This window comes from Mesoplodon mirus, assembly GCF_964341445.2.
Source record: "Mesoplodon mirus genome assembly, chromosome: 13".
Lineage (NCBI taxonomy): Eukaryota > Metazoa > Chordata > Mammalia > Artiodactyla > Ziphiidae > Mesoplodon > Mesoplodon mirus.
In genome coordinates, this window is record NC_138989.1 from 30658778 (window position 1) to 30683355 (window position 24578).

At 39.4% G+C, this 24578-nt stretch overlaps 1 protein-coding gene across 1 annotated transcript; it reads right to left on the bottom strand.

The window, feature by feature from the left end:
- Positions 1 to 176: 176 nt before the first annotated feature.
- NDUFV2 (NADH:ubiquinone oxidoreductase core subunit V2) lies at positions 177 to 24578 on the bottom strand. The gene is made up of 8 exons (XM_082641602.1): positions 24429 to 24578; positions 18112 to 18177; positions 15858 to 15920; positions 15654 to 15770; positions 13019 to 13187; positions 11174 to 11283; positions 6216 to 6292; positions 177 to 330 (listed from the first exon to the last, which is right to left on the bottom strand). Exons 1-8 carry the CDS (start codon positions 24480 to 24482, stop codon positions 237 to 239), a joined length of 750 nt encoding a protein of 249 aa, XP_082497728.1. The 5' UTR covers positions 24483 to 24578; the 3' UTR covers positions 177 to 236.

Genomic DNA, 24578 nt, shown 5'->3' on the forward strand with positions numbered 1-24578 from the left:
AATGTTGAAATAACTGTTAACTAGCTTATGGAATAATGTGTTCATAGTTAGCCAAAGACAGCAGACGACTAAAATGGTGCTCTTAAGTTCTGACATGGCACTTACTGCTGCAAGTTGCTAGGTTACAAGCAAGGTGTACACAGATGGAAATGAACAAATAATATAAAAAGTCTATGTAGATAGATAGGAGATTCATATTTTATTTCTCCAGTGACATATTTACAGTTGAATATAAATTAAAGGCCTGCTTGCACACCAAAGCCAGGTCCTTTAGGTGGTTCAGTCAAAGAGGTAAGACCTCCAGCTGGCTCACATGAGAAGCGTCCACTCCTGAAAGGAAAAGTAACATTAAATTGACTGCTAATGATGCCCATTTATAACTGTTACCTCACAAGAGCTCAGTTAAGTAACTATTTCTCCTCAGAGAACTAGCATGGATTATTTAATCCAAACATTACAACTGCTGCAAGATTTTCTCTTCCTAAGGTTAAATATAAACTGACATAAAAATATGAAATATGAAAAATACAAAAATAATACTAATACTAGTTCCCACTTACTGAGCAGTGTACATACGTCACTGGCTCATTAAATCTTTACAACAATACCATGAGACAAGGGACACCGGCCAAAATATTTTACATATACAGAAACCAAGGCTTGGGATGATGCAGCATCTGCCCAAAGATCATAGCTAAGAACTACAGCAAAATAACCTAGCCCCAGAGGACATTTTAAAAAAGCATGTTTTAATAAATTAGAGCACTACATTTATTCTTTTTATATTTGAATTTTATTTTGACTGAGATCCACTGTCGCAAAAACTGTATTCCTTGAGAGATCTGAAGATTTGGGAGGATGTCCCTTAGAATCAGTAAAGACAAAATCCGTTTGTATTTTTGTTTTTAAAGGCTAAATTATTCTTATTAATTTTTCAGAAACAGGTTCCAGATCAGGGTGGCTACAGAGAAAACATGAACAGGTCCTCCTATAGTTCTATGAAGGGAGGCAGTGCAGAGGTAAATGAACCTGTCTTCTTTTCACCACCACACATACTTTCCCAGGTAATCGTTCAGGCTCAACCTCTGCCCTGTCTGACCTCTGTTGCTAGAGCCTAGCTCAGCACCTACTCCTGTTTCACCCTTCTATTTCCTGGCTTTGCTCATTTACCTTGTTCCTGCCACAGATTTCAGCTGAAGAACTTATTCAATTAAATCATTTTATTCCCTCTGGCTTTGCCCTCCACATTCTGTCATCAATCTTATAAGTCTATTTTTAGAGCCCTAGAAAATCATTTGTTGAGGGGACAGGAAAACGACACCACATAGTCATTTATAAGATCTTTTAAGCTATTACATTACATAATGCAAGTAACTAAGTAGTGTATTATAATAATATCTACAAAGTCAGAAATTAGTTAATATATTTGCATTATAGGTTCACTATGAAAACCAGGTAAAAAAGCAGTTACTGTACTATCTGTTACAGCCTAAAATTAAAGTTTTAGGGTAAGTAGCAAAATGATATTTAGCTTTAATAAACAGTATTTTGCTTTGTAATTTTTTTTTTATGTTAACTGGTAGCACAGGTACCCTTGCTGCTCTTTGACGACCCATGAAATAATGAAATTAATCAATTTTGGAGGACCTTTCTTTCTTCTCCTTTACTCTTGTGATTTAAGCTCAGCTACCCTTTTTTTTTTTTTTTGCGGTACGTGGGCCTCTCACTGTTGTGGCCTCTCCCGTTCTACTCCACAGAATTCTGTAAATTTTAAAATATCTTTATAAAACTAAATATGAATAATTCAAGTTGGATTTAAAATTAGTTCTAGATAATCCATACTAAAAAACAACCTCTATCTATTAATTAGTCATTGAAAGCAGGTTTAGAAGTTATGTTCAGTACTTTAATTGAAAATAAGAACAATCTCTAGGGACTTCCCTGGTGGTGCAGTGGTTAAGAGCCCGCCTGCCAATGAATGGGACCACGGGTTTGATGCCTGGTCCAGGAAGATCCCACATGCCACGGAGCAACTAAGCCCGTGCACCACAACTACTCAGCCTGCGCTCTACACCCCACGTGTCCTAGAGCCCGTGCTCCGCAACAAGAAGCCACCACAATGAGAAGCCCGTGCACCGCAATGAAGAGCAGCCCCAGCTATGAAGATCAGCCCCAGCTTGCACAACTAGAGAAAGCCCGCACATAGCAATGGAGACCCCACGCAGCCAAAAATAAATTTTAAAAAAAAAGAATCTCTAGCACACAAATATTTATAAATGTCAAAAGAAAGAATGTTGTCTTACCATCAGTTTTTTTCTTTCTAGCCATCATTTACCAAAATAATAAAAAAGCAGTTTTGAACCACAAAGAGATAGCAATCTTTACCAATTTTGGCCAGAGTACACCTGATAGTGGTACTCAGAAATCAGTTACCACCGAACCAGTTTAATTTCTCTAATTACTCAAAGACTCACAACTAGCACTTATTTCAAATATTTAAGCAGAGGGCTTTATTACAAAAATACTAATAAAAAAGCAGTAGCCAGCTTTGGTTAATTTAAAGAACAGCTATAACTATTTTGGTTACTGCTATCATCACAGTGTCTCTCAATAGCCAAGAAATTAACTTGGGGAAGTTCTTATTTTCATATGCTGGGAAGACATTCTGAATTACCATGTCCAGATACACTCTTTACATACACCACTGATGGATGCTCTGCAATTACTGAAAACTGAATAGATTTATCTTCGACTATTTATTTATTAAAAAAAAATTTTTTTTGGCCGCACCGCATGGCATGCAGGATCTTAGTCCCCTGACCACCTGTGCCCCCTGCAGTGGAAGTGCAGAGTCCTAACCACTGAACTACCAGGGAATTCCCTATATCAGCTTTTTATTTTTTTTTATTTTTTTTTGCGGTACGCGGGCCTCCCACTGCCGCGGCCCCTCCCAGACCGGGGTACGAACCCGCGCCGCCTGCATTAGCAGGCGGATTCCCAACCACTGCGCCACCAGGGAAGCCCTCAGCTTTTTAAATAAGAGGTGATATGTAGGAAATAGGTTCAGAAACCAGTAATTCTTTTTTTTTTTTTTTTTTTTTTGCAGTACACGGGCCTCTCACTGCCGTGGCCTCTCCCGTTGCGGAGCACAGGCTCCGGATGCGCAGGCTCAGCGGCCATGGCTCATGGGCCCAGCCGCTCAGCGGCATGTGGGATCTTCCCGGACCTGGGCACGAACCCGTGTCCCCTGCATCGGCAGGTGGACTCCCAACCACTGCACCACCAGGGAAGCCCCAAGAAACCAGTAATTCTTAAAGTCTTTGGCTCAAATCTAGAACACTGTCAAAAAAATCACATTGAAGAACTATTTACAGTTACTGATAAGCACCATCCCTATTATTATTAGATGTCGAAAATGCTTTATTGTGGTACTTAGTTCCTGTTTATTAATGTTAAAATACAATGTTATAGTATCTCCTGTATTGAAAACAACAACAAACTCTTAATTTCACCCCTGGTAATCTCATCCAGACATGGTTTTAAATACCATCTATAATAACTAATGAATCCCCAATTCATATTTCCAGCCCTAATGTATTCCCTAAATCCCAAGCTCATATCTAACCTTTCAGCACTCTACCATGGATGTCTAAGTAGGCATCTCAAACATGCTAAGTAGCATGTTCAAAACAAAGTAACTTTTCTTCCCCAAACTTGCCCTACCCCAAATCTTCTTCATTTTAGTTAAAGGAATCACTGAGGTGATCAGACTAAAAAGCTAGAAATCATTCATAGTTCCTCTGCCCTACAACATCCACTAAATTTTAAACTATTCTTTACACAGCAACTACGACAATAATTTTAACAAGATCACACGTATTCCCTACTGAAAACACTCCAACAGCTTTTTATACTTGGGATTCAACCCAAATTGCTTACCTGGGCCTCTACCTACCTCTCCGACCTCTTCACCACTTTCCTCCTTGATCACTCACTTCAACCATACTGTCATCTTATTTTTCCTCAGGACCTTAATACCTCCCCTTTCCTCTCCCTCTGCAACATTGTTCCTCCGGCTCTTTACGTGGTTCCTTTGGGCTTATCATTCAGGTCATTAATTCACCACCTCAGAAAGGCCTCACCTGACTAAATTTACCTCCAGTCATCCTCCATCCCCTAACCTGTTTATTTTCCTCCTAGCATTTATTATTCAGGTATTACACTAGTTGTCTCTCTCCATCACTAGAATATAAAATATATGACGACTTTACCTTGTTCATAATTTGTATGCACAACCTAAAATAGTGACTGGCACACAGCACATATCCAGAAATATTTGTGAAACAAATGAGTGCTGAGGGAATACAATAAAGTAGACAAAGCAACTATCTGTCTGTGCGGCAGGAGATTTAATGCTGGATTAATGTTGTCATTGATAAATCACAAAGTTCACAAGAAAGGAAGGAGGAGGGTCTAAGCTCCAAAAGTATGACTACAGAATTACAAACAATACCTAATCAGAAAAAAAGGGGACATTTAAAGAAACCAAGTGGATTTCACAAGGAAATGTGCACCTGAGATATTAAAACAAAGTACCCTAAAGTTGAAAGAAGTATTACGGGTTTAAGTACAAATACAAGAGTAGCACGAACTTATTTTAAAACATCTGAGTCCTAAATACATAGCTAAAGTTTGTGAAAAATATTATGAACTTTTGTTTTTGGGCAAGGGGCGGCTACAGTTGAAGCAAGGATAAGTAAGGGACAGGACCAGTGGCTAAGAGAAATATTGTAATGTTAAATGACAAAAGGTTTCACTTCAGTAGCCTCCATAAAGGAGACTAATTCTTCACAGTGGAAATGTTTTATTCCTAAAAAATGTTTTCAGTGTAGCCCAAGTAAGTGAGGAACTAGGAAGAGAATGCCAAACCTCTTTAAGCAAATTCAAGTGTTGAAAGAAGTGTATGTTTTTTAGGGGCCAGCTTGCCTTTACTAAACTTAAGTTATCCTGAACTGACCTCTTTTTCTTATTAGGTAGGGTTATTAGTCGGCCAGAACAATGAGGGAGTAATTCTCAGTACTTCTTGCAGACTACAGAACCATGCATACCCTCTTGACCTAGTAATTCAACCTCAGGGAATCGTTTGTAACAAAAAGAAGGAAAATATATTTTAAAGCAGGGTAATAAAGAGCACATCATAGTTCTCGCAATACATTAGAATACTATATGGCCTTTAAAACCTATATATATATTGCGACAAGGAAAATTTTATATGACATAAGCAGAAAAAATACAAAGGGAATATAACTATAAAACCATGCAAACATTGCTAGTATTAAGAGAGAATTTTAAGTAATGTGAACGCTTAGATAAGGAATAGGGGTTTGTTTAGCAGCAAAAGTTCAGGTTCATAACTGAATGAGGAGTAATTAGTAGTTACTAATTACTGCAGTTAGTAACACAACTGCAGGATGGGAGTAGCCTGGATAAAACAATGTTTAAGTTGAAAAAGATCTAGGCATTCTAACTGACTGTAAGTACAATTTAATGGTGTAATGTATCTGAAGTAAGAATTGATGTAATTAGGCTGCATTATTATAAGCATGATGTCTGGAATAAAGAAGACAGTCCCACAATGCCCCACATGCTAAGTACATATCTCAAATACTGTGATTAGTTTAAGTGTCACATTAAGAAACTCATTAGCCAACCAGAAGACCTGCCAAGGAGGGAGACCAAAACTATGTCATATAAGGAAAAACAATGAAACAACTGTGGATATTAAATCTGAGAAAAGATATGGGGAAGATGAGATAGCTATTTCAAGTAACTAAAGAGCTGGCATTTGGAAGAGATATAAAAATTATCTTGTGTTTGTTCAAAGGACAGAACCTTTGGACCTTTAGGTGGAAATCAGAGGGAAGACAGACTTTGGGTCAAATTCTGGCAGTATGCACTTTTAAACAATGAAATAGATTTCTATTTGCAGTACATTTCCCTTCTTTATAACATCCAAGTAGATACCAGATGATTATCTGATAGGGTTTTGGATGGGGGAAAAAACCATTGCTTTAAATGACAAGTTGATTTAGATAGTATTCAAGGCTCCTGAAAACACCTGTGGACTTAGGGTTTAAAATTTTAAAATTAAGTCTACATGAAAGACTAACTTAGGTTAAGCCATTAAAATTTATTAAAAAGAAATAAAAGGATACCTTGGCCCAGGTTTGGGGATTTTACCAGCCTTGAGTTCATCAATAATTTCTTCAATATCCTTAGGTGTCAGATCCTCCTAGAAAAAAAAGTAAAATAGTCATATTAAAATTACATCCTACCTCAAGATCAGTGTAAATCCCTAATAACAGTTTACTGTCTGTCTCAGCTCACAAGTTACCAAGGCAGCAACAACTGAGTAACTCCTATACATAGTCTGTCCTGCGAAATGCAATAGCAATAGGAGCTGCAGCTGAAGAGGCAGCACAAAGCAGCACTTTGAAGGGAGATAGTTCTGCACTTGAGCTGCAGTCCCAACACTTACTAGCCAGCAATCTGAGAGAAATTACTCAGCTTCCCCAAACTTGTTTCTTCATTCATAAACTGACTTCAGAGCGTTTTGAGGATTAAAAGAGAAAATAAATAAAATAGAACACTGCCATGCACATGCTCAACAAATGCTATGTCCTTGAAGAATCAGTGAGATGCAAATAGTAATTAGCACCAGCAGTCATAAAAAGTAGATGCCTAATATCTATCCCTAAGCTAAAGATCTAATACCCTAGTGATATCTTCTTTATTTCCCAGGTGAAATTCACCCTGTTGCAAACTTCACTTAATTTTCGAAGGGAAAAATAAAAAACTTATTTTGGACACATTTATTTTAATAATCCTGACCCTCCAATCCCCGTTTCAACCAGAGCAGCTCTGTATTTTGTACACTATGCACCTGTGTAAAATTCTTAACTCAAGGGTTCTGTTATTTAAAATAACAAATACAATTAAAACACACAGACACACTCCTACCCCTGGCTGCACCCTAGGTTTAGTCAAAAGACAGTCAAAACAGAATGGGGCAAGATTAAACTAATAAAAGTGCCTAAACTACATTATATCCCCTCTACCCCTCCCAAACTGTTACGTACTTAAGAAAATGTTTTTAGGACCCTGGTACTATGCTAGAGAAATCGTGATTCAGTACTGTATATTCAATGCCTATAGCCTCATAGAAGCCCTTTAATATAGAATAAACATTTATAAAAATAAGAACTGCTGGGCTTCCCTGGTGGCGCAGTGGTTGAGAGTCCGCCTGCCGATGCAGGGAACACGGGTTCGTGTCCCGGTACGGGAAGATCCCACATGCCGCGGAGCGGCTGGGCCCGTGAGCCATGGCCGCTGAGCCTGTGCGTCCGGAGCCCGTGCTCCGCAACAGGAGAGGCCGCGACAGTGAGAGGCCCACGTACCGCAAAAAAAAAAAAAAAAAAAAGAACTGCTTAGGGTGCAACAGATGCTCAGAACCTCAAAACTAGAAGGAATCTTTAAACTCACCTAATGATTTTATCTCCCCCAACTCTTTATTATGAAAATTTGAAAAGTATACATGAATAACCAAATTCCTTACCATATCTGAATTATGTACACATATGCCTTTCAGTTTCTTTCTTTTTTTTTTTTGGCTGAACATTTAAAAGCAAGTTGCAGACATCATGACACTTCACCCCTAATAACCACAGCGGGCGGGCATCTCCTAAGAACTTTTTTTTTTTTTTGGCCTCACTGCACAGCTTGTGGGATCTTAGTTCCCTGACCAGGGACTGTACCCAGGCCACAGCAGTGAAAGCCCAGAGTCCTGACCACTGGACCGCCAGGGAACTCCCAGAACATTTTTAAATGTTCTTAAGTAACACAATGTCATTACCACACCCAACTAACAATAATAATTCCTTAATAAAATCAAATGTCAAGACCATATTCAAAGCTACCCAACCATCCTCAAAATGTATTTAATATTTCTCTCTAATCGGTATCCAATCACAGTTTATGTGACTATTTCATACTATCCACTGGTCAGCTGAGATCCATAAAAGTTAACTGCCTCCGGTTTCCCAGGCGGCGCAGTGGTTAAGAATCCGCCTGCCAATGCAGGGGACACCGGTTCGAGCCCTGGTCCGGGAACATGCCACATGCCACAGAGCAACTAATCCCGTGGGCCACAACTACTGAGCCCGTGCTCTAGAGCCCATGTGCCACAACTACCGGAGCCCGCACACCTAGAGCCTGTGCTCCACAAGAGAAGCCACCGCAATGAGAAGCCCACACACCGCAACGAAGAGTAGCCCCTGCTCGACGCAACTAAGGAAAGCCCGTGTGCAGCAACGAAGACCCAATGCAGCCAAAAATAAATAAATAATAATAAAAAAGTTAACTGCCTCACCAAAGACCATACCACTACTAACTCAATCTCTTGCATAAATCTACAGTCTACTATATTTAGACATATAGTGCTTCATATAAAGCCTTGACTGTCTAATTCCTGCTTAAATTAAGATCCTCATGATTATGAGTAAATTGCAGAAATGTGGGAAAAGGGTAAGTTATTGCCATATTTTTAAAGGAATTTTTTTTTAAGTATGAGAAAGAGAAGGTAAGAAATTTGAATCACCATCATTAAAATGAAGAAAACCCCTATAGGTAATAAAAACATCCTAGAAATGTAAAATGCCAAAGAAGTCCAATTTCATCTTCATTAAAAAAAAAAAACTGTAGATTTCCATTACAGGCATTATGGCAGTCCAGCTATCCTGACTGAATGTCCTGTTGTAACAACTAACAATGCTGGATTCAATTTTTTTAAAAACTTTAAAATTTTATCAATGTCAAGGCACTGACAAGAAAAAAATACCCAGAGGCCAAAAGCTCAATGAAAACTTAGGGAGACAGTGGAACAGCAAAAAAATGTGGCTTCACAGTTTCATAGCCTAGAGGGGCAAGGGACAAATCTCCAGGACACAGGAGGTCATCCAAACCACGTAAAGCTGAGACCCCCAAAGGCTATACCCTCAATATAAGGGAAAACTAGAAATTAAAACTGTCCCTCAAAAAAACCCTGCTACTCTGGAACCTTACACTTTAGGGGAAGAAGAGGGGAGGATATAAGAAGAGGGGATTTCTTTTGGGCCAGTAGTATTTCCAGGATCAAGAGAGAAGCAAAGTCAATCCCTTCTTGAAGTATCTACCTTCAACACAGGCCTTAAAAGAATTTCCATAAACAAACTTCTAAGAATTATGAACTAACAAGATATTATGAATGACAGCCATGATATAATCAGGGTAGCAAGCAATTAAAAAAAGATAACTAGAAAACTCCACACACTTGGATATTAAGAACACTTCTAAAAAACATAGGTCAAAGAAGAAATCAAAATGCAAATTTTAAATTATTTAGAACTAAATGATAAAAATATTACTTACCAAAACTTGTAATGGGACTTCCCTGGTGGTCCAGTGGTTAAGAATATACCTTCCAATGTGGGGGACACAGGTTCGATCCCTGGTTGGGGAACTAAGATCTCACATGGCGCAAGGCAACTAAGCCCACACGCCACAACTACAGAGCCCACGTGCTCTGGAGCCCGTGCCACTAGAGAGCCCATGCGCTGCAACTACTGAGCCCACTCCCTCTGGAGCCCGTGCGCCACAACCAGAGAGAAGCCCACACACTGCAACAAAAGATCCCACAGGCCATAACCAAGACCCAACACAGCCAAAAATAAATAAATAAATAAATATTTTTTTAAAAAAAGAACTTGTGAGGGGCTTCCCTGGTGGCTCAGTGGTTAAGAATCCACCTGCCAATGCAAGAGACATGGGTTCCAGCCCTGGTCTGGGAAGATCCCACATGCGGCGGAGCAACTAGGCCCGTGCGCCACAACTATGAGCCTGTGCTCTAGAGCCCACGAGCCACAACTACTGAGCCCGCGCACATAGAGCCCGTGCTCCGCGACAAGAGAAACCACCGCAATGAAAAGCCCACACACTGCAACGAAGAGTAGCCCCCGCTCAATAAAACTAGAAAAAGCCCGCACAGCAACGAAGACCCAACGTACCCATAAATAAATAAATAAACAAAATAACTTCCTTTAAAAAAAAAGAAACTTCTGAGATCTGGCTAAAGCAGTTCTTAGAGGTATGATACAATCTCTGTCAAATTTTTAAAACACACAATATAGTATTATTAGCATGCCTAGATACATATATTTTGAAAGTTTAAAAAACATGTATAGGAAAAACACTAAATTTATGATAGTGGTTATCTCTGGGAATGAAAGGAAAAGAACAGGATTTTGAATAGGGGTGGGGGAGGTTTACCCTCACCTACAGTTTATTTCTGTGTATAATAATGATAAAAATTATAATACCTAAAGCAAGTGTGGCAAAATATTATTATCTATTAAGCCTTGGTGGTTACTTTCTGTATTTATATGTAAATTATTAAATTTTTCATTATTTAAAGATTTTTAAAATTTTATTTATTTACTTTTGGCCACGTTGGGTCTTTGTTGCTGTGTGCAGGCTTTCTCTAGTTGTGGCGAGCAGGGTCTACTCTTCGTTGCGACGCGCGGGCCTCTCACTGCAGTGGCCTCTCTTGTTGTGAAGCACGGGCTCTAGGCGCGCGAGCTTCAGTAGTTGTGGCACGCGGGCTCAGTAGTTGTGGCTCGCAGGCTCTAGCGCGCAGGCTCAGTAGTTGGGGTGCACAGGCTTAGTTGCTCCACGGCATGTGGGATCTTCCCAGACCAGGGCTTGAACCTGCGTCCCCTGTAGTGGTAGGCGGATTCTTAACCACTACACCACCAGGGAAGCCCCTATTTAAAAGTTTTTAAAATGTGTCATTATCTCCTGGAGTTAAATTCAAAAATGTTTAATGATAATAATTTTTTTAAAACATTCTGGTGAACAACAATGTGGAAGCTAAAACTGACATATTTTATGTAAAGTTTTTCTATTCTTTGATTTTTAATAAAGTTTGGAAACCGGGAAAAAAAGAAACCTTCTAGATATTTATGCCAACACTTTCTTCTAAATGAGTAATTCAGAAACCAACATCCACATGACAAGAAACCAAATGTTTAAAATATTTTAAATATAACATCGTACAACTTTGTATTAAGTAAATACTCACATAGTAGTTGTCATTTATTTGAACCATTGGTGCGTTTACACAGGCCCCTAAACACTCCACTTCTATGAGAGTGAAAAGTTTGTCAGGTGTAGTCTCTCCAACCTTTATTCCTAAAAATATAAATAAGCACTGGTAAGGACCAGGTTATATTTTAATTGCAATATAGTTTAAGAACCAAAAAAAAAAACCAACATAAAAAGCATATATATAAAAAGTATTTACAGAGGCATATAAAAAGTATTCAAGAGAATTAAATTTCTTAAATTAAACAACTCTGTATAGTTATTATAGAACATTCAAGGATTTAAGTGGACTTGTTCCTTTAAAAACAAATTTCAGAGGACTCATCTCCAGTGTTTGTTGTTACATAACAGTGCATCAGACCATATTACCTTCATTTTGATCATGATAATTAACCTACTAAAATCAGTCATACTATCAGATGGGCTAAGACTCAGAAAACAGCTAATGTCAAAGATCATTAAGAATGTAAGGAATATAGGTACTCTCATATCTTTAGGGAAGGCATTTTAGCAAAATATAGTAAAATCTGACCCATCAATTCTACTACTTGTAAACAACCTTCGTGTACAATTGGACAAGTATGCAAAGACATGTTGTACACCTGAAAGTAATTGCAGAATAATTTAACTTATAATAGAAAAATGAGGCATACATATTATTATAGCCAAAATCAAGTGCAAAAACAAACAGACATATTACATTTATGTATGTAATAATGAAAATAATTAAAACATAAAATCTAAAACTAATATACCTAATTGTTATCAGAATTTGTACCTCGGAGATGGGGGGGGTAGGATTTTGAGCAGACTTCACACTTCTGTCTTACATACTTCTATACTCTCCAACTATTTTTACAACATGCAAGTAACAACAAAATTAAGAGACACCTCCTTTTACTTCATTTGATATGTATAGTGATAAATGCAGCAATGGCAGTTTTTTATAGTAAAATGCCCTTTTAATTCTGTGAATGCTACTGTAATAACATCTTTCTTTTTTTAAACATCTTTATTGGAGTATAATTGTAATAACATCTTATTCCAAATTTCCCTTCCTGAAGCATTCTTCCTATTCTAGTATCATTTTTGTTTTTAAAATAAATTTATTTATTTTTGGCTGTATTGGTCTTCGTTGCTGCATGCGGGCTTTCTCTAGTTGCCGTGAGTGGGGGCTACTCTTCGTTGTGGTGCTCGGGCTTCTCATTGCGGTGGCTTCTCTTGCTGTGGAGCACAGGCTCTAGGCATGTGGGCTCCAGTAGTTGTGGCACTCAGGCTTCAGCAGTTGTGGCTCACAGGCTCTTGAGCACAGGCTCAGCAGTTGTGGTGCATGGCCTTAGTTGCTCTGCGGCATGTGGGATCTTCCCAGACCAGGGCTCGAACCTTATCCCCTGCATTGGCAGGCAGATTCTTAACCAATGCACCACCAGGGAAGTCCTATTCTCGTATCTTATTTGTTCCAAGTCTTGTTTGGAAGGATACAAGAATGATATAGTCACTTCTTTATGTGCCACATGCTATCATCACACAACAAGTGAAACTTAATTTTCTGAACAATGAAAACTTTAAAACTTTGAGAAGCTTTTAAAACATACTCAATCGTTAAGGAAGAAAACATGAAAACTCAGCTTTGAGGAGGAGAACTAAAGAATACAAAATAGGAAGTAATAATGGTGGGCAAACACAGTAAGGAAAAAATTTACTCGTGAAGTACAGATCCAGTAAGATGGTAAAAGTTTGAAAATAGAGGTAAGAAATAGGTCAAATCTCAAAAGACAACTCTATTTTTTCATAAAATTTATAAATATACTGTGTCCCATACCAAGCTTTTTCTGAATGGCCTCCAGTATGCTGTCAGAGTTACGAAGCATGCAAGGCGTAGTAGTGCAGACTTGAACGTGATACTTTCCAACTGGCTTTCGATTATACATTGTATAAAAAGTTGCTACTTCATATACTCTCATTGGAGGTACTTGTAAAACTTCTGCAACCTAAAATATTTTAAAATAATATGATTACAATATTTATTAATTGAGCATATTACTTCAATTTGGTAAAAACCAAAAAAGTTCTTCAAAAGCAGAAACTATATCTGTATCTGATATCTGCAAGGCTAAGTCCTTCAATTTTGACACTTAAAAACTATACAGATATCCAGGTTTTGACATGAAAAAAGAACTCATTAAATGGCATTTCAAATGACAAGTATATTAAACTTTCTCTTATCAGTGATTCTAAAAGAAATGTATTCTCAAAAGACGTCTAATCCCGGCTCACTTGTGCAAGATTAAAGTAGGTATGCTAAATTTAATTTAGCGATACTAAACCAGGCTTATATGTCTGAATATTTCTCTCAAAATACACACACTGGGGCCTGACCAATGGAATAATTGTAAGGCCCTGGTGTTTAATTGAAAAAGCTCCCCCAAGCGGCTGCTGTGCACCTCCCTACGCCTTAGTGATGGTTAAGGAAATGATGCATGTGCCTCTGGATTTTGTTTTTGTTGTAAGGTTGGGCTTTTCTTTGAGGGGGGAAGGGGGACAGTAACATTAAAAATCTCAAAGTGGAAAGAATCTTGATTCTATTCTCTATATGCTATTTCTTGCCTTTCACACATATACATCCAATTCTAAATAGAACAGGACAATATTTTTGAAATATTCTCACATTAGTTTCTCATTTATTTTTTTTATTTTTTTGCGGTATGCGGGCCTCTCACTGTTGCGGCCTCTCCCGTTGCGGAGCACAGGCTCCGGACGCGCAGGCTCCGCGGCATGTGGGATCTTCCCGGACCGGGGCACGAACCCGTGTCCCCTGCATCGGCAGGCGGACTCTCAACCACTGCGCCACCAGGGAAGCCCTCTCATTTATTTTATTTTGCTCTGCTAAGCTTGACACTCAGCAAGACTCCCAACAAGCTTACCATTATTAAAAACATAAATTAAAAAAAAAAAAAAAGTATTGGGCTTCCCTGGTGGCGCAGTGCTTGAGAGTCCACCTGCCGATGCAGGGGACACGGGTTCGTGCCCCGGTCCAGGAAGATCTCACATGCCGCGGAGCGGCTGGGCCCATGAGCCATGGCCGCTGAGCCTGCGCTCCACAACGGGAGAGGCCGCAACAGTGAGAGGCCCACGTACCGCAAAAAAAAAAAAAAAAAAGTATTTATGACTAGAAACGTATCTAAATCATTACTGAGGAAGTTGGCTATTATAAAAATAATGTAAGGAATTTAGAAAACCCCCAAACATATATGCGATTTACTGGAAAAAAAAGAAAAATAAGCACCTATGTTTACTAAGTATAGTACCAACCAAACTTGCTTTATAACATTTTTCATAGTAAGAAAACAAAAAACTAAAGGTCCACAACAGTGTTAGAGTACTGTACAAAGTAAATAAGAGATCAATTAGCTATATCTAAAATTTGCATCCGGGATTCCATTAGATAAATTGAGGGCATTCCTATACTTCAAGAAAGATGATAATGGTCTAACCTAATAGTTAGACTTTAGAAAGTGAAAAGGAGAATGAAGTATAGCAGAATCTCTGCAATAGTCAGTCAAGTAGAAAATGCATAGAATTAGAAATGATTCAGTCCCAGCTCTATCACTTAGAAATCATAATATAATAATTGGAAGAGCTCTACCTAGTTCAAAATCATCATTGCAGATGAGGAAGTCCAGAGAAAAATCAGATCTCTAGTTCAAAGTAAAATGTTTTCCATTATATCACACTGGCTTATTAGTCATGTGATTCTCACAAGAATCAAATAATATAAGGTTTTATATGGCACTTTGTAAATGATACACTGTAACATAATACCATACAAATGTAGTTGTATTACTAGGATATGAATAAACTTGAAATTTGGATTACTGCTGAAAACACTATTAGGAAAAAATGAATCCTAAAACATGCATGAATATATTAACCATATTTAAATGGGTCACCCATTAAGATTTCTGTAGGTTGTGGATTCCAAGCTGCCATAATCAAGTGTCGTAAATACCATGTATTATATGTATTTTTGTTAAAGCCTGTAGCCAAAGATGCAAAATATTAAAAAGATTCACATTAGCTGTGAGCAGATCCTTTTCTCTGCAATTCTAGTGTTTAAGCAGTACATTCATTTTCAGAATATCTTGACAGCAAATTATACACATTTGGGATCTTTTATTATTATTGGCATTTCTCTCAAAGACAGAAAAAAAGAAAGCCTCTTTCACTATAATGCCTTTACTACTTCTTGCAAGGATAAAAAGCTCTACACTTTCAGTTCTCTGCATTATTAAGGGAACCAACGAAAACATAAATGTAATTTGAGTTATGAAACATATAAATGATTAAAGGGCTTCAAACTCCTGGATTGATATCAATGAATGTCAGAGAAATTTCTACATAAGGAAGTTACTATACACAATCTCTCCTCTTTTTGAACTAACACAAAAATGAAGTACCTTGTTCATAGCAGAGATGGGCAGCCATCCATTCTGTCTTTGGGCTAAATCCAGGATTGGAAGCACAGCTGCTGCTTTATGCCCTTCTGGGTAGTTTTTTACAATTGCCTCTATCCTCTGTATCAAAGAAAAAGCACTTGTTTTTATACATCTGGAAGATACTAAATATTTTGTAAATTAATTATAATGTTAATTTAGTCATACCTTATAGTTTTCCGGTGTGAAATCAAATGGAGTATCTGGGTTATTCTCAGGAGTATCTCTGTGCTACACAAAGGAAAAAAAAGTTTCCCAAAATTATCAAAATTCCCTCAAAAGTGTGAATAACTTTGTACTTTACTACTACTGTTCATCTAATCTCTTTGCTTTAATTCGAACATGATATATACATCAACCTATCCTTGCATCAAGAATGGCTAAACTAATTATGAAATACAGATCTGATGAGTATGATTACCAAAATATTAGCAGAATTAAAAAATTTAGAAGTTTTCAAAATCATCCTTTATAGGTTACGAGAAGTAGCTTTAGGATCAAAACCCCAAAAAAGCATTATCCAACTTGCTTAGAGAATAGGATCTTCTAATGTAATCTAATTACAAAAAATTACCAATTATTGGAAGCCTAATGAAATTAAGACACAATTTTTTTTTTTTTTTTTTTTTGCAGTACGCAGGCCTCTCACTGCTGTGGCCTCTCCCATCGCGGAGCACAGGCTCCAGACGTGCAGGCCCAGCGGCCATGGCTCATGGGCCCAGCCGCTCCACAGCATGTGGGATCCTCCCGGACCGGGGCACGAACCCGCGTCCCCTGCATCGGCAGGCGGACTCTCAACCACTGCGCCACCAGGGGAGCCCCAATTTTTTTTTAATTTATTTATTTGGCTGTGCCAGGTCTTAGTTGCGGCATGCAAGATCTTCGCTGTGGCATGCGGGACCTTTTTTTTTTTTTTTTTAATCATTATTTATTTATTTGGTTGCGTCGGGTCCGTTGAGAAAGGCGGGCTCCTTAGTTGCAGCTCATGGGCTCCCTAGTTGTGGCATGTGGGCTCCTTAGTTGCAGCAGGCAGGCTCCTTAGTTGTGGCATGCATGTGGGATCTAGTGCCTGGACCAGGGATCGAACCTGGGCCCCCTGCACTGGGAGTGTGGAGGCTTAACCACTGAGCCACCAGGGAAGTCCTGGCATATGCGATCTTTAGTTATGGCATGCAAACTCTTAGTTGCAGCATGTGGGATCTAGTTCCCGGACCAGGGATGGAACCCGGGCCCCCTGCACTGGGAGTGCAGTCTTAGCCACTGGACCACAACGGAAGTCCCTAAGACACAAAATACTGAGTGTGAAAATATGTGCATTTTTCCAAAAGAGAGTGTACCAGATTGTCAAAGGGACCTACCTTCTACTACAAAAGCACCATTTCTTCCCCACACAACAGAAACTAGCCAACAGCTAGTTTTCTGTAACAGAAACTAGCCAACAGCTAGTTTTCTGTAACAGAAACTAGCCAACAGCTAGTTTTCTGTAACAGAAACTAGCCAACAGCAAGCTTTATTTCTTCTGCAAAAGAGCAGGCCCTCTTCAAACACTGACAAGAAATGGCATGTCAACAGGAAATCAAATGAGTCACACTGAGATTAACAGTTACATCAATTAATGTTTTGTATGTATGGTGAACACAGAACTGAATCCCTTAGTAAGTTAACTCTCAAGAGTTCTGGTTTTTCAAGGACATAGAAGAGAAAAAACGCAGAAACTTTGGACAATGATCTCAAGTGTTTTTAGACAAAGATGACAAAATACAAAGCAGGACTCTACTTATTAATAGTATAGCTAACTCATTTATTAAGAGTCAGCCTAAAAATAATTCATTTTCCAAAATGATACCACTAACTCTAAATCATCATACAAGTCCACTAAATTGCCTTTAAACACTAGATTGATTCCTAAAAAATGTACCTTGTCACAGAAAGGCGATACATATCTTAGCCTTTCTGAATTGTGCAACCAAGCTAGGGAATTCATCGACCTCTACCTGTAGTGAAACCCTGGACACGAAAAACATAAAGGCCAACTGCCAATGTGTTCGCTGTATTACTAAAATCTATGTTTCAAGCTAGTGCCATTTGGGGATTCCCCAAGTTGCAGCCTCAGAATCTTCACTGAGCCAACAAGAATGATTTTTAAGAACCTAAAGTGTGACAAGAAATCAGGTTAGGTTCACAGTTATTTCACCAAGGAATAATCTAAATTCTTATTCCCAGAGTTGCGCTGGTATCAATTTAAATTTGAGAGGTTTAGCTGGAACTACACCTCTTGAAATGTAGTGAATTCAATTAGCTATGTTTAAATTCCCACAATGGCCAGCAAATACCAAAGACACTGGTGTTTAAGATATGTTGTGTTGTATCCACCCAAATTTCCAAGTCCTTCCATTCTGAAGAAATCTAAGTAATTACTTACCACAAATAAGGCTCCTCCAGCTCCGTTCTGCACAGCTGTCTTATGCAAATTCCTTACATGTCTTCCCTAAAATTTTAAGAAAGTTTAGTAAATCAAAAGCCTTATGAAATTTTAAGATCCATAATTTAAAATAATAGAATCAACTGATAGAAGTAGAATATCTTAAGAGATATGGCCTACCACCCTACACCATGCCCACCTCTATTTCAGGAGAGATATAAGGAAATGGAGATTCAAAGGTAAGGTTACTAACTTGCCTAAGGTAACACGCAAGAGTCAGTGGAAGAACCAGAATGACAACCTAATCTCCTGAGTCGCGTATCCTTTCTCCTACATTCTTTTGGCATGCAACTGAAGAGTTAATGTACCATTAACTTACTGCCTTTCACTTTTGTCTGAATCAAGTTGGATAGCTTTCATTTCATAAACATGTTTTCATTCTGTAAAAATGAGTTGAATGTACACCCCCTTTTCAGTTCTTTACTACGTTAGTTTAGAAACTCCAGCCATAAAAGTAGTTTCAGAAAGCTTCTTATAATGCTATGCAGATTGACCATACTCAATTGCTTTGGAAGGAATCCATTTGATTACTCCCTATGTTGCATTTCGTTTCTCTTTGCCTTATTGCTTCTCCCCCACTTCTACCTTCTCTACCCTCTCCCTGAAAAGCAATTCTACTGTTGTTCAGAAATCCTCCAACTTCTGAGTTCTACTAACCACAGATGGTAGAACACTGGATTAAACAAAGCATGGAACTAGCAAAGAGCTGGACAATTCAAAGGCAAACATAACAGACAAGGAAGCAAAAGCAGTGACATAACACAATCACAGATTTAACTTCTTCCTAGATCTAAATAATATTTCAGTTGAATAAATAAGTTTACACAGAACACTTGCTTTAATTAACAAGACCCACGTACAGAATGTGAAACATAGGTATAAAATATGGGAGTGATAAATATTTTCAGGATAATGGGGGGAGGAGGGGAGAATCTGATCAGCTGTGGTACACAAAGGGGCTTCAACTGTGTTGGCTTTGCTTTCTTTCTTAGGCAGCAAGTGGATGGATACACAATGTTTATTATATTCTTTTTGCTTTTTTGTGTCTGAGATATATGATAAAAATTTCTTTTAAAATAAATGCAACACACACATATTATACATTACATATTATGTAGCTAAGAAAAATATTTAAAAATAATGACATAGAAAGAAGTGTTTGTGGCACAATCATAACTGGAAAATATCAAGGTTAAACAAAACAAACAAAAAAGCATAAACTACCATTCCAATATATTCAATATAGACATTAATGAAAATACTAGATGGCCTTAACAATTAAAAGTGCTTATCTGTTATTATGATGTTAACAAGATTACAAGGGACTCTTATTTTATATTTTGTTTCTTATATTTTTCTCTATTTTCTAGGTTTCTTTTAGCATGAATTGACAAATTGAAAAAAAAATTCTTATTTAAAACAAAATGTTCATCAAGTACAAAATGAAACATCTACTGTTAATCCTATTTCTCCTTCCAATTTCCCAGTATATCAAAATAAACACCACCAATCTCTAAGTTAGAATAGCTTCAGTTTTGATCCTTTCCTCGTTATTCCAGGATATGTCACATACCTTACTTAAAAATATACAGATAATCTTGAGAATTGGTCTTGAGGCCTATGTAGCGGCATACTGGAAAATCTATTTTGAGGCACTCTCTGGCTGACCTGTAATTCTGCATATGCACGTGAATTTACACACACACACACACACACACACACAAACATATTCTCTCTCTCTCTCTCTCTCTCCTCAAAATAGAGTGTTTTAAAGTCCAAATCCTTGAAGATAGACCACATACTGATTGAGAACAGTCAGGAAAAAGTAGTTAAGTTACAGAAAGAAACGCTGGAGTTTCAGATGATGATGATTTTTTTTAATGGAAGATTTGGGTTTGGATCACCATGCTGCCACTTGCTAACGTGTAACCTTGCACAAGTCACTTAAATTTTAAGAAGATGTTGGGGGTAGGAGTTTATTAATTAATTTATTTATTTTTGCTGTGTTGGGTCTTCGTTTCTGTGCGAGGGCTTTCTCTAGTTGTGGCAAGGGGGGGCCACTCTTCATCGCGGTGCGCGGGCCACACTATCACAGCCTCTCTTGTTGCAGAGCACAGGCTCCAGACGCGCAGGCTCAGTAGTTGTGGCTCACGGGCCTAGTTGCTCCGCGGCATGTGGGATCCTCCCAGACCAGGGCTCGAACCCGTGTCCCCTGCATTAGCAGATTCTCAACCACTGCGCCACCAGGGAAGCCCCACTTAATTTTTTTGTGTCAATTTCTGTATCTGTAAGAACAGGGATATATACTTATTGAAGTATTTTGAGGTTCAGTCAGGTACTACATAACCTTATCTCTGAAGATACTATAAACCTGTTAAAGTGTTACTACATCTGCCTAGCTGATATATGGGGATAAAACATTTAATAACTGAACAATGGAAGATTTAAACTGCATTTTGAGAACTGTGCTGTGTTAGCTAACTAACACAGAGTCACTGTCACTACTTGCCTGCTCTAAGTCTTCTCCCTTCCTTCTTAAACCCTGAAAAAGCTAGAATTGAAACCCACTATTCATTCTTCACTATCAAATTATATTCGTTTATAAAAAAAAAGTTTCTTGAATTTTCATTTGGAGTTCAGTGAATTCAACTGGAATTCACTGAAGTATAGACATTTTCAGAGTCTAATGAGAAACTAGACTCCAGTCTAGTGAAAAGCCTAGACTCTAGTCTAAGGGGGCGGGGGGGAATTCAGCTTACTCTTCAAATCAGTCCCGCCTAGCTAAGTTGTTCTTTTCCAGTTCTAAGACGATTTCGTCCTAGAATGCTTCTTTCTTCTAAAAGTGAAACTGAATTCAAATGGCCCATTAAGTAGGGAAAAGACTACTTATAATTCAAATTTTTTTAAAATTGAAGTCTAGTTGATTTACAGTATTATTTCAGGTGCACAACATAGTGATTCACTATACTTATATATATTTATATATTATACTTTATATATATATATATATATATATTTTTTTTTTTTTTTTTTTTTTTTTGCGGTACGCGGGCCTCTCACTGTTGTGGCCTCTCCCGTTGCGGAGCACAGGCTCCGGACGCGCAGGCTCAGCGGCCATGGCTCACAGGCCCAGCCGCTCCACGACATGTGGGATCCTCCCGGACCGGGGCACAAACCCATGTCCCCTGCATCGGCAGGCGGACTCTGAACCACTGCGCCACCAGGGAAGCCCTAGCATACTATTTTTATCCTTACACTGGACACTTGAGTTCACATCTCCAATATAAAGATCTGAGTTTGTAGTGTGCAATAGTGACCTACTGAACCTCAGTGTATAAACTTAAAATGTGTTCATTTTCTCTTTACCCTAAACTGTTTAAGGCTGTGGCAGGCAAGAATAATGGTGCCCCAAAGATACCCACATCCTAATCCTGGGAAGCTGTGAATATGTGAGTATACACAGCAAAAGAGGACTACAGTTGCAGATGGAATTAAGGTTGCTAATCAGTTGATCCAAAAATAGGGAGATTTTCTGGATTATCAGGGTGGGCCCAAGGGCTCTTAAAACGCAGAGGAGTGAGCAAAGTTAGAGCAGGGTCAGAATGGTATGTGAGAGCTTGACCTGCCCTTGCTGGCTTTGAAGATGGAAGGGGGCTATGGACCAACAAAGAAGGGCGCCTTCTAGAAGCTAGGAAAGCCAAGGAAACAGGTTCTCCCCTAGAATCTCCAGAAACGAAGGTAGCTCTACCAACACCTTGGTTTCAGCCAAGTGAGACCCATGTCAGACTTTTAACCTACACAATCGTAAGATAATAAATTTGTGTATGTCACCAAATTTGTGGTAACTTGTTACAGCAGCAATAAAAAAACTAATATAAATGCCCTCTAATCTCACTTTTCCTCCTTCCTCCCTCCCTTCCTTCCTCCCTCTCTCTCTCTTTCTTTAGATCTAAAGAACTGAGTTAATGTCCTAGAGCCAAAATGTAGATGCTGCAAAATCAATGGAATCTCTAATGGAATGGGAAAACATTTCATTCTACAAAACTTAAAATTTAGGAAGAAAAATGCCACCAAAGAACGTTCTACTTCTAGTAAGGCTGAGTAGATTATTATCAGGCCAAACCACTGGGTAACAGCTATAAACTCTGGACAAAATATTTTTAAAAAAATTAAAAACCAAAAATCTTTCTGAAGGCACTGAAGAACAACCAAATGCAGCAGACACATGAAGGGAGTCTAGACTTAGAAGAAGCCCATAAGGGTTCTTTTTTTTTTCTTTACATCTTTTACTGTGAAGGCAGGCCCCAGTCTATCCCATGCTGGGCAGCTAAAACTCCAAGAGAAAACCTGCAGCCCTAATGTCTTGAAGTACCACAGGAGAGGCTGGGACAACCACAGGAGAGGCATAGGCAAGTGGGAAATCCCAGAAAAGGAAAAGCCAGAGTGAAGAAGCCCCCAGTTCTGTGGCTGACTCCAAACATGCAGGCACACAGGGCAGACTCCAAACAGCCCAGCTAAAAGAACTGAACCAATATTTGAGCCGCTGCCCACAAGGGAGCCAGACTGCTGTTCAAGTTAATTGCCTGCCTGCAACAACTATAACAAAATACTCTTTGGAGGAATTAAAAAAATCTAGAGCCTCTATGACATCATTCACAATGTCCAGGATACAATCCAGAATCACTCAACATAAAACAACAAAAAAGGAAAACAACCCATTTTCAAGAAAAAAGACAATGGAGATTACCAAACAATTTCAAAACTGCTACAACAGTGCTTAAGGACAGAAAGAAAAAAATCTTCAATGAATGAAAAGATAGAAATAGAAACTATAAAAAAGGAACCAAATTAAAATCCTAAAACTGAAAACACAATCCTTGAAAATGCCACCACAACTCTCTCACCCCTATGAAACTAATTAGTGGCTTGGGAGAGAGGCAGTGATGAGTTGTAAAATGGTGTCAACATTACAGAAAACTTTGGGCAATTACTGAAGGAAAGATGGAAATAAACCTATTCTGAGTAGCTATTGCTCCATATTTCATAATTTTTAGGCAATTCTTGACAATCGCTCAATAAGGTATTACTGCACTTTACAGAAAAGAAAAATAGAGCTCAAGGAGATTAAGAAATATGGCTCAAGGTCACACAATTAGTGTCTTCCCCTAGACACAGTACTAAATTCTGGATATTTTTAAAGCAATGACAAGCTGAATAAAAGCCTGTGGCTGAAGAAATTGGCAGCTAGCTAATAAAGCAGCAATTATAACAAAATAAGCAATTTCTTTGAAAATGTAAATGATTTCCTTAAAGGTTTCTCTTTTAGGAAAGGAACTTTATTGGTGAGACCACTTTACTCACATCTTTCCTGACTTTTGCTAGGTCATTCTGATATCCCACTATTTGTAAAAGGCTAGAAGGGCCTGGTTAGAAGGGCAGTCACGGAATGTCACCTGTCATTATTATTATCCACATTGTTACCTGGAGCCCAGCAAGTAACAGTAGAACGTCAAGCGTTTATTGAAGACCAAACTCTGCAAATTGGAATATTCCCACTTGACAGTCGAGGATACCAAGTGAGAACAATAAGACCCAAAGGCACAAAGGTGGAAAGACGGTGCACCCACCATCCAAACTCAGGTCTCCCTGCAAGGCCCTGAGCTCATCCTCCGCTACTGCACACCACCGCCCTCCCTTCTGCCGAGAACTGATTCAACCTTTCTACGTTACTGCTGGGTGAAAGGCTGCTTTCCTTCCGGTAAATGCCCCGCCGTCATCCTCGTCATTTCTGGAACACGCTCTGTTAAGTTAGTGCGAACGGGTGTTTCACCCCGAGAGTAAACGTCCTTTCTAAAGACGGGCTTGGATGTCAGGAGCGCGAGGGGCCCCGACGTCCTCCGGGTGCGGGACGCGGTGACGCCATCACTCGGCCAATTTCCCCACCTGCCAAGGGCAGTGCTGCTAGGGGACCCTGGGGCCGCCCCGCGCAGAGACTCGGCCTGCTAGGCGGGCGGGGGTCCCGGCACCGCCCTCCCGCCTCCCGTCCGGAAGGAGGCCTCGCGCCCGCCGCAGCCGCACCGCCGACGCCCTCGCTCCGCGGCGACGCGGCCTCCCTGAGGAGGGCGAAGGCCGCGGTGTCCTTGCCGCTGCCCGGGGTCCCGTCCGGGGCCCTGGGCTCCCGCGTGCCCGCTGCAACAGGAGGCGCGGAGACAGGGGGAGGGCGGCGGCAGCGCCCGCGCTCATTCGAGCCTCCTTACCCACTGGGCGGCGAAGCCGGACGCACGGGCCCGGAGCGCAGCAGAGAGGAACATGGCAGGCCAAACTGCGGGCCTTTGGGCCGCGCCAGGTACAGTCTCGAGCGCCCGGCACGCACGGCGTGCGCGCCCCCGAGCCCACCCCGCGCGCCC